The 10,903-nt window shown below is 34.6% G+C and overlaps 1 protein-coding gene across 1 annotated transcript in view; it reads left to right on the top strand.

Moving 5' to 3' along the window:
• Window positions 1-4,661: 4,661 nt before the first annotated feature.
• Window positions 4,662-10,903, top strand: part of LOC117107061 (extracellular serine/threonine protein kinase FAM20C-like) — a 15,960-nt gene continuing 9,718 nt past the window's right edge. Inside the window, exons 1-4 of the mRNA XM_033248585.1 lie at window positions 4,662-5,510; window positions 7,261-7,359; window positions 7,945-8,057; window positions 9,263-9,446. Coding sequence (XP_033104476.1) covers window positions 5,233-5,510; window positions 7,261-7,359; window positions 7,945-8,057; window positions 9,263-9,446 — 674 coding nt within the window. The 5' untranslated portion in view covers window positions 4,662-5,232. The remainder of the gene's footprint in view (window positions 5,511-7,260; window positions 7,360-7,944; window positions 8,058-9,262; window positions 9,447-10,903) is intronic.

Genomic DNA, 10,903 nt, shown 5'->3' on the forward strand with positions numbered 1-10,903 from the left:
TTCTGGCTCCCTCCAGATATCTATTAAATCACATTCCTGTGCATACGTCCAGAGATGGCGTTTCTTTACTGACTTTTCGGTCATCATTTGCAAAATAAGACTTGTTGAAATTAAAGTACAGTACACAGATCAGGGAGACTGCGTCAATTCTGAATGGTGTTTATGATAGCATGGAAGGTCACTTTGCTTCAATTTGATTGGTGTATTCATGACCTGTGGCCACCTGCTGTTTAATTGTTTACTGGCTTTAGGCTGGATTAAGAAGTTAGTCAACATAAATTTACTCGACGGGCTTAGTCGAGTTGTGGCCTTCATCTCGCCATACTTGAGCGTTCATACTCAAACTTATGGCAAGATCTTCTAGCTCATCCACTAAAATTATCTCGCCATAGTTGGATATGAATGGGGCTTAGGAGAAGGCCATCTCAAATTGGAGCCCCCTCATTAGTTTGCAAAATTAGCCTTGAAAAGAAGCCCATGGGCTTCTTTTCAAGATAGGCTTCTGTCCAAAATAGTACAGTACTCTACATATAAATATATACTGTACTGTACATGAATTTCAAAAAACAAAATACTGTAAATTAAAAACAAGCTTGGTTTATACAGTAGTTTAGGTGATTTAAAATAATGTACTCCATGATACAGATTGATGTTACTTACTGTGGCCTTAAATTTATTGTTTTATACAGTAGTAAAAATTCCCAAATTTTCAGTATTCTTATACCCCCTCATTACTTTGCAAAATTAGCCTCGAAAAGAAGCACATCCAAAGTTCGCAAAAATATGTGATAAATGTCTTAAGCAGCTTTAAAATGATCTTGAAACATGGGGATTATCATCCTATTGAAATGTATTTTATGATGGGTCTAATGAGTGTAAATGCCACTTATTACTTAATGATATATTTAGTGTGTATCCCAATAATATAGATTATGACCTTTTTGATTTTCACTGTAAACAATTAATTGTATGTTGTATAAAAGAAAGAAATATTTTTATAACTAAATTACTGTACCACCAAAAGTCTAGGAAATATCTAGACCTTATTAACAGAGTATTTAATATGGTTTTAAAACATTTTAATTTTACCACTTACTGTATGTTTATAATGACATGTTCATAAATTTGCATTTGAACATGCATTTGTAATTTACGTTTGTTTACTTTCGGTTGTAAATTTGATGTTAAAGTGCATTTTACTGTACTGTATTAGGTTTATAATTGTTTAGAGATTTGTTTAAAATTAACTGAGTACTGAAACTGTACTATGTGTCTCTTTGTATTTAACAGTTAAGGTTTTTTTTGGTTTTTTTATGTTTAGTATTAAAATATTTCGGACGCACCATAAAACAATTTTATGTGTGCCACTGGTGTGAAAGTGAAGTTCATTAAATTGAATTGAACTTGGGGGTTCTTAACCCATTCGGCTAAAGTGGTGGTTAGCCACTGTGTGTGCGGTGAACCGTGGCGATCTCTTGGTCTCCGGTTCAATTCTCATCGCTGCTCTCCTTGTATTTCAGCTACAGGGCTGAAATTAAAGTTATGTTAGCGCACCGTCTTTCGGTCGATACGTTTAAGCTATTAGTCCCATGTGCATTATGGCCAATGTGCACATTAAAGAACGTAGTGCACTCTTCGGAAAAGATTATGGGATTGTCTCCCGGTGTACTGCCCAATCACCACCAGAAGGACCCCCACTGGAAATATGTTGCCTTCAGACTTATCGTGGGTTATCCTTTTGGTTCACACCGAATAACTCCAATCCAATCCATTGCATATAGCCTCAGGTGCTATCCAGTGCTAATTAAAAACATCTGTGAATTATATAGCTTTATGGATGGCTGTTTAATGGCTCAGAATAGGGAAGATTGTACTGTATTGTGCAGTGTTTACATTAAATTTGTGCTATTGATTTTTGTACAGTTGATTTTACAGTAGTTGAATGAAATATAGAAAACCAAATCTGCATTTCAATAATAATTTTTTTTTTTAATTGCAAAATCAGCATAATTTCAATGACAGTGTAAATGTTCACATCAGTAAAATTTGAGATTGTTTGTTGTTGGGGATACATATGGTATGAATCATGTCTACTGCTTCTTTTATTTGCTTTCAAATTGTCTACTTGGTAAAAAATGAAAGTAGTAGCTGTTTCCCATCGGCCATCTTGGATTTGCCATCTCAGAGTAAAAAAGTGCCCTCATTCTCTCTTTTTTTAAATATTAGGACTAGAAATTAATTTTTGTTTTACTTGGCCTTACCACCCTACTGTATGTTGGAGGCTTTTTATGCCACACCTTTAGGCTGCTACCAACAAGAGTAAACAGTCATTAAGGAACTGTATGCAGTAGAAGCTTTTACTGTGAAGGAATGAGAATTCTGAACTAACCAATGAACATGCACAGAATAACGAAATTTCTATAAAATCACAGTGAGCATGCGCTTGGAAATGCTGGTCAGACAGTGAGCATGCGCACTGACTAAGTGACGTTGTCGGGTATGTGAAGTTATCAAAACGATGTCTCATGAAATCATTGAACATAACCAAATAACAAACGGTGTCTGCGAAGAGGGTGAGAAATAAAAATGAGAAAAATCAAACTTTTTATGCAACAATTGAGCATTCGCAACTAAAGCTAAAGCAATCAGGCTATGAAAATGGAAAATAATGAGAATTCTGGTCGAAATGCTCCATACTGTAGCTATCAAAGGCCTACAGTTTATCATAATATAAACAAACAGTTTATTTTGCTCTATCGTCGTACGTATGCATGCATTGACAATCTGATAAAAAATAACCACAGAAACTGACGACACAACCTAGGCCTAGCTAGGGGCTACTAGCCAAGTAGTAGGGGCTAGGCTAAACTAGCAATTCCGTATTATAGTTAGCGGTTCTTTTTGAATTTAATAATTCCATATTATATTTATAAATCTTTATAACATATATAAAAATCAGATTCTTCTTAACAACTGAAATTCTGCTGAGAATGGGGCTTTAAGTTTTCATTGGAATAGGGGTCATTTCGCATACTCAATTTTCACACCCCCCAGGATGAAACCAGCGTACTGTACAAACCCTAACCATGGACCTATGCCCTAACCAGTGAGGTCGCAGTTGCAAATAGGTTTGCAGCATTATTTGTTAGATAAATACATAATTTACAAAAAAAACATTTCGAACACCAAACTGCAATTTGATTTAAAATGTTCAATCTATAATGCAAAATTGTTAGCCTCATTCTCCCCCAGCTCACACCGTTGCTCTGCATACCAAAGGCATCATAGCTGGCATTTTTTAATGTTAAAATATCTTTTGTTGTGTGTTCTACAACAATGTGGATAACAGCGTGGCAGCTAGTACTGTACAATACATCCAGTTGTTGAATTTTAGCAATCATTTGTGTAAAAACATGAGGATTTTAAACCAGAAAAGATCAATCTTTTATTATTTGTCAAAGGAATCCAGTCAAAACATATCATTAAATTCAATTCAAGTTCCTGTTCGTTCATGCTTCACTGACTGCATACTACTCGATAATGCTACTCACGTTACAGTATGACACAAAAATCTATTGATTGGAATTAAAGCAAACAAAAAAAAAACAGTTGAAACATAAAACTCTGTGCACACCGTTAAATTTGACAAAACATGGACGTTTCAGGTCCATCATGGAACCATTTTCAAGATCAAATGATTTAAAAACCTATAAACAGAAACACCAAAGAGGTGACAGAAAGAAAGTATAATCATAGAGTCTATGGTATAATCAACATATCAATAAGACCTACTATCTATAGAGCAAAGCTATATTTAGCCCCTCTTAATAGCATATTAAATTTGATAAACAGATGGGCTTTGACCGAATCTGTTAAGATATGTTCAGTTCTGAACAAAAACAAAACTGTTTTATGCCCTAATATAATCAGGGAGATGTAAATAGTCATGATGTGCCTATATATGGTGATGTGATGTCATCATGACCTTTCACATCATCTCACATGTTTTTGTCATAGAATATAATTATCAGAACAGGGATTTATCATTGTATGACTTTGTGACGAAGCATCCATCCTGCAATCACAATTATTTATTTAAAGTAAATGGGGAACTGGTTGGAATAGCAGTTGATGTTTCAACTCTAATTCTTGAGGATGGGGGCTGGAATGCTTGAGTTTCGCTTGTGTCAGTAGGCAAGGAAATTTACCAGTGTTATGGCATTGAGGTTGTGCATTTATATTGCAACAACTGGACAAGGAACTCCCCAGGGAGCAGAGAAGAATTGCACTTTTTTCTGTTCGCCATTTTATTTAATTCAATCCTTTATTGCTCTAATGTTATTATTTTAAAAAAATACATCAAAAATTCTTTGTTTATACCACTTGAGTACCATCCAATTTAAGTTTCTAATCAAGGAATATATTGGAACATGAACAAATTAAGGAATATATTGGAACATTTATTTTTGTGTATTAATTGGAAACAACAGTTCTATCTTCTCATTCAAATTTTCTACATAAGAAAAGTAAGCAATTTAAATTTTAATGTCAAAGTTCATTACTACAACACAGACAGTTAAAACAGGAAAATTAACAATTTAACACTATTTCCCAAGTAGCAACAATGATGTAGTTTTTAGCGTTGGAGTGCCACCCTATTTCGAAGAAGTCACTTCTAGAAGATCTGTTTAAATAGCTTTTCTAAAACTAATTTTATTTTGCTGTTTATGTTGATATTTTTCGTCAATGGCTTCCGTAAGACAATTGATAATAAAGTAGTAAAACATGCAAATATTGTGTATTTCAAGATTATCTGTGAGATTCTTACTTGCTTGCATGAATGTGAGAGGCTGTCCTGATTTCCAGGGTGTTGGGTGGTAGACGTATGTGTTTCAATAGTAGATCCAAGAGATGCTAAAAGGCATTCCACCCTGACTCTTGGTAGCTAAAAAGAAGTTGCGTCAACTCGGCCCCATATCAACTCACCCCCGAGTTGACCTGCTTCCGCTAAGAAATCTCTACCAAGTGTGAAGTAAGACATAAAATAGTTAAAACTACAGAGCCTCCAAAAAGCATTCCTCTGGACTATTACACTGGCAGAAGATAAGAAAAAATGTCAACCACAAGGTGTGACTACTTGAACCATAGATTACCAGTTATGATTCCTTGCAATAACAATCTAGATCCACTGTTTTTTTTTAATACTGCAGTGTCGGATTTTAATTTAAAAAAATGTTATACATTATATATTTTTGTACATTATACATCATAAATTTATCTAACATCAAGTACTTTCTTTCTTGTTTTAGTTCACAAAAACCATGGCAAATGTTTCAGAAAGGAATCATGAAGGACAACATGTATTCTGCTGACGCCCCCTATATGCAAGATTTACTGGATTCCTTATCTCATAATGAAATTCAGAGGACGCATATGTTCAAAGGTGGAAGCCAAGTTAAACTCTTCTTTTGGTTTGCTAATGGGAACACTGCTCTTGTTAAACCTATGAGGTAGAAAACATTCATTTTGGTAAATTTAATTAATATTTATAATTTGATAAATAAACACTGTATAAAGTAAAAATCGTGTAATTTGGGCTAGGCGCCTAAGATTATCGGAGGAGGACAGAATAGAAACTCCCAACTCGCAACCTCATACTGTAATTTAAAGTCTGAAGTATTTGAATAATACCCAGGATAATTCCTTGGCCAAAGTTCTAAAACAGTTGCCTAAAATTTCCTAGATATTTGGTGTCTAGTAGGAACTGCAACCCTGTATTTTAACCTGGCCTTTTCCCTATGGGTGGTGCTAGGATTTGCTTGATGGGGGTCCGCCTCCTTCCTGACAAGAGTGTAATTGGGCGTGGTTGGGCGGCGCTCAAAATCTCTTAGAAGTGATCCAGGGGGCGTAGCCCCTGGAAACTATGGGCCTGTTTGTACTGGAAAGAAATAATCGATTAAAAATCGCTTTTTCGAAAAATCGCTTTTTTTCTCGCAGTAGAAACGGGACCAGTTTGAAAAAAGCGATTAAAAAAAATCGATTAAAAACACGCAATGGATAGCGTGTTTGAATGGCAAATAACCGATTTTGGCTGTGCACCTTTTAGCTGCAACACAAAAAATGCGATTATCAGGTGAAATGTGACCTCCAGGTCAATCACTGCAAAGACTAGATCGTATTAGGCGCGAACTTTAAACAAAATTTGTCCTCTTGTTTATGTCCTAGGCCTACAAGCTAAAAACGTCAACAAACATGAGGAGTGACGAATTCGTTTTGTAATTATTTTGTGGGGTTGGGGGATATTGAGCCTAGGACTCTCCGCTCTTTTGGCCTACCGTTGTCCTCGTTTGGTTGTCGTTCATAATTGTGCCGATGAGCACAGCAGAAAACATTTGTCTTCTCGCCCCACATCGTATCTTACTCCTCGTCATCATGACGACAGGAATGAGGAAGCTACTATCCTATACAGTTAGGAAAACAACGTGTTGTATAAAAATGGTGACGTAATTTCCGTCACGAAAACCGATTTTTCGAAAAATCAGAAATGCAGTTGCAACGCCAGCAGGCTGTCTGGTACTCATTAAAAAAACGGTTTTAAAAAATTGATTATTTTGTGTTTATCTGTAGAAACACACCCTATGACAATTTGGGGTTTCTACCTGTAATATGTAAAAAAATACATAATTTTTTCTTCTCCCCGACGATGTGTGTTTTTCCCCCTATGTCCATCCCCCACTGGCACCACCCCTAATTATCTCCTGTAACCACACTGGAAATTGTAATTTAAAGTCCCTTTAAGCCATTACTGCATTGGTTATTCAAGGTTCTTTCTTCACACAATATAAAATTAATTTTGTATTGTTGAACAGTGTGATGCATGTATGCATTAGTATTATCCTAATCAATAACCGTATTCTATTACACAATTCATAATGCATAAAGGATAATATTGAATAGCCTTAGAGATATTCATTGGAAAATGAAGTAATATTTAATGTCTCAATTTCATATCTTATATTATTCCATATTATTATTTTTTAAATATTTTCTTTAAAAAATATTTTATTGTGATTGTTCCTAACAGAGTATATTTGTAGGTTTAATTTTTACTGAAAGTCCTTTTTTTGTAATGTTAATTTGTAAGTATAGAAATAATTTTGTCAATTTTTTATACAGTTAGTACTATATTTAAATGTATTCGTAATTATTACTTATTCTGTTGTATTGTTGACTATTTTCATTGTTTATTTCTTTTATTAGAATGAAAAGAGATGATACTTATCCATATTCATCAAAACATCCTTTTTGGCTTGATCCAGAAAGACACAATGCTGAGATTGCTTCATTCCATCTTGATAGGTAAAGTTTAACTGACAGCTATGATAGCAATTATGATAGTGATTACATTAATCATGATGCTGACAGTGATTTATAATGTTTAAACATTGCCATCATGTCTAATACCCATAAATTTCTGGCTATATATTGATTTTTTAAAGTAAAACGTTTGTAAGTTACTGAAAACTGAACATTTTTTTCTATGATTTATTAGAAGACAACTCTTTTGGTTTTTTTGATTGAGTAATTCAAAATTCCATCTAATTTTTATGGCTTTTTTGTGTTTTACTTTCGGAGCGACAGTATGTCTTTGACCAGGGGTGGACATAAAAATGTGTTGGCGAGCCAAAGTGAAATTTTGTTTTAACATCATTGGCCACACCCAAACTTTTATGTTTCCATTACTGCTTTTATACCACTTTATTTTCAGCTTTAATGTTGCTTTCCAAATGATCGGTGTTAGGCCACAAAAAAAAAACATGGTGTTTTCTAGCAAAAGATTATTGGCGGGCCGCACACATAGCGTTTTAAATTCATTAATGCAGGCCGCACTTTTCCCACCTGTGTCTTTGACTATCTGCGTGTGTTTTTCTTCTGATACCTCAGAATACTAAATTTTCGTCGGGCTGTGCCTGTTGCTGGCCGTTTGATAAACATGACAAAGGAGATTTTACAAAAAAGTAGTGATAAAGAATTGCTGGATACATTTTTCTGGAAAGGTTAGTAGCTGTTTTATTACCTGTTATTTCACTGATTATTTAATTCAATGACGTTATAATTAATATTGATTTTGCTTTAATTGTTGTTGACAAACTCACTGACCCATAATAAATCTAGTGTATAAAATCACAAATCAAACTAAATGCATGCAGATAGATATTATACAAAACAACAGTCAACCTTTGCTTTGTGCTGGACCAAAAAACATGTTCACATGTCCAAGCTGCACAGGTGGGTTAACAATGCTTTGGTGCTGTTTGAATTCCCCCACTCAATGTGTACCATTTTACTCAAGTAAAAAGCAGCTGAAAACTGCTAGTTTTTGCAGCGAAAATGATTATTGAGCAGAGTGCAATACAGGTACTACAATTGAACAGCATATAGTTATTAAAATCTCTTATCTACTCATGTTTCAAATCATTTACAGTACAATTAGCTACTAAGACTAGCGCTGCACCCATCTATTTCATATTACACTTATTTCAAGGCCTAAAATCACAATGGAAATCAGAGATACTCAATAAATGTCTGGGATTCGAAACAATATAGATTATTAAAGTCTTGATTTCACAGAGTGAATATCAAACAATATTTGGGATTCATTTAGTGGTCATGATTAAATGTTCTCCTTTAACGAAACTAATCATGATGTTTAACATACTAGAGGGCACCCTTTAGTGTTTTATAATACAGAATATTATTTGCAGCAATTTTACTGTACCAAGATGTTTGGCTTATTTTTTTATATTCTTCTCTATTATGTTCACAGTATAATCTGTCGAAGTTCTATAAATATATAACATAAAACCTGAAATAGAAGCCCTAGGCTTCTTCTTTTTTGGGGGGTTCATTGGATGGGCTTATTTTCAAGATGGGCTTCTTTTCCAGATTACATTCGCAAACTAAAAAGTGGGCTTCTTTTCAAAATGAATGCTGTCAATTTTGGAATTGCTGCTATACGACATTTTTCAATTATGGAACTCAAAATATTTTTTAAATTTTAACCATGCTAGTACAGTAAAATAATATTTATACTGACACGCTGTCGCAATAATCAAAGAAAGGCCCATATTATCTTGAATATTGCCTACAGGCTTTTTTCGAGATTACTAAGAGGAGGGCTTTTTTTTTCGTGATGGGTTTCCTCTTGAGATTAAGCCCATGGGGTTTCTGTTTTACGGTATTGCATCAAAATTGTTTTCAGATGGTAACTTGTGTTTTATTGGAGTGTGCGCGCCATGGTTTTGCAATGATGAGCACCCAATCTGTGGCATCGGTGACATGCTGGAAGTGTCCGTTGCTCAGTTCATCCCGAAAAGTCCTAGCAGTAAATACGCAGTGTTTGACAGGGCTTACCCTTGGAGCCAGGGAGTTAAAGAATCAAAAGTGTAAGTTTACCTCTGTCGTTCTACCAAGGTGTATAAATTGATACATTACATCATGCAGTACCTTTGTCTTTCTCTACCAGTAAGTATAAATGTGTACCTTGGTCACTCTCCATTAAGGGTATGAATAGTTACTTTACACCATGTGGTACTTTGGTCTTTCTCTACCAAAGAGTATAAATGGGTACCTTACACCATGTGTACATATCTTTATCCATTGTGCAGTATAGTAATAGCATGGAATTAAACAGTACTTTATTCATCATTTAAATTAATCTTATTTTTATTCAGATGGAAGAATGCAAATATTTGTGATAAAGTTTTAATGGTAAGGAATATTTTCTTAGTACAGTATTAATTTAACAATTTATTGTAGAAAAGTAGTGTACAGTTACTGATATTGAACATTCTTTATTTGTCCTTGGCAAGACATCATAACACTGATAAAATTTAAGACTTAAAAAAATCTTAAGACGCTTCATTACTATTATTACATTATTATAAAACTTCCAAGATGTATCAAAAACAAGACATTAAACATATCTTTAAAAACCCATACTACATAGCAACAATGGAAAATCGCTAAGAACCTCTCTTGAATTTGGAATTTGGAATAATAGAATGGCATTTGGAACAATTGCAATTACAGCCAGTTTGAAGTCATGCTGTTACTATCCCATTTACCAGCAAACCCTTTAAAAGGGCATTCAGGCAGGTTGGAGAACCAGGTTTTGCTAGAATCTTATCTCAATAATCCAATTAAACATCAAAGAAGAATACCTCTACTTAAGATACCTCTACTTTTGTTTTTTACTTTGATTTGAATTTTGTATTTCTGGGATGTTTTTCCTTTCTTTTACAATTTTGTTAAACTCCCTGATTTTTCTGTTTACCTTTGCGTTTCCTTTTTTACTTTTGTTTTTTTGATTAGTTTAATAGTCTGGATGCACCACTGAATAGTGTGTGCCACTGTTGTAAAAGTGTGTGCCAATAAAAACTGAAACTGAAACTAAACTGAGTCACAAGTGGAACGTGAAATTTCGGTATGTTTTTGTTGTCAGATTTGCGAGAAAAAACTTCAGCTACATGTATTTCTCGACTGAGACGTCAGTGGGGTATGTAATTTGTATGGCAAGGAAATGGTGCTACCCTTATTAATTCGTACAAGGGAATTTATGCACTTGTCAATTGTAGTCCATGCCCTTCCCCCTCCCACTAAAGACCCGGGCCTAGCAGGGACTTAACCAGGGATGTAATTTCTGAAACGGTTACATGCATATGAAAGTCCCGGCAATGTGGGGCATCGTTTTAACGTTCATCCCCCGGCTAAGTCCCTGCCAATTACCGCCATACACACCCCAAACACAGCTCTATTATAATGTGTAAACTTCCCGGGCCTTCCAAGGCCCTGTCTCTTATACACATCTTAGATATATGATATATAAACTATCGTAAATCTG

The sequence above is a fragment of the Anneissia japonica genome, unplaced genomic scaffold (assembly GCF_011630105.1).
Source record: "Anneissia japonica isolate Jap-2015-1 unplaced genomic scaffold, ASM1163010v1 scaffold288048_len465947_cov159, whole genome shotgun sequence".
Classification (NCBI taxonomy): domain Eukaryota; kingdom Metazoa; phylum Echinodermata; class Crinoidea; order Comatulida; family Comatulidae; genus Anneissia; species Anneissia japonica.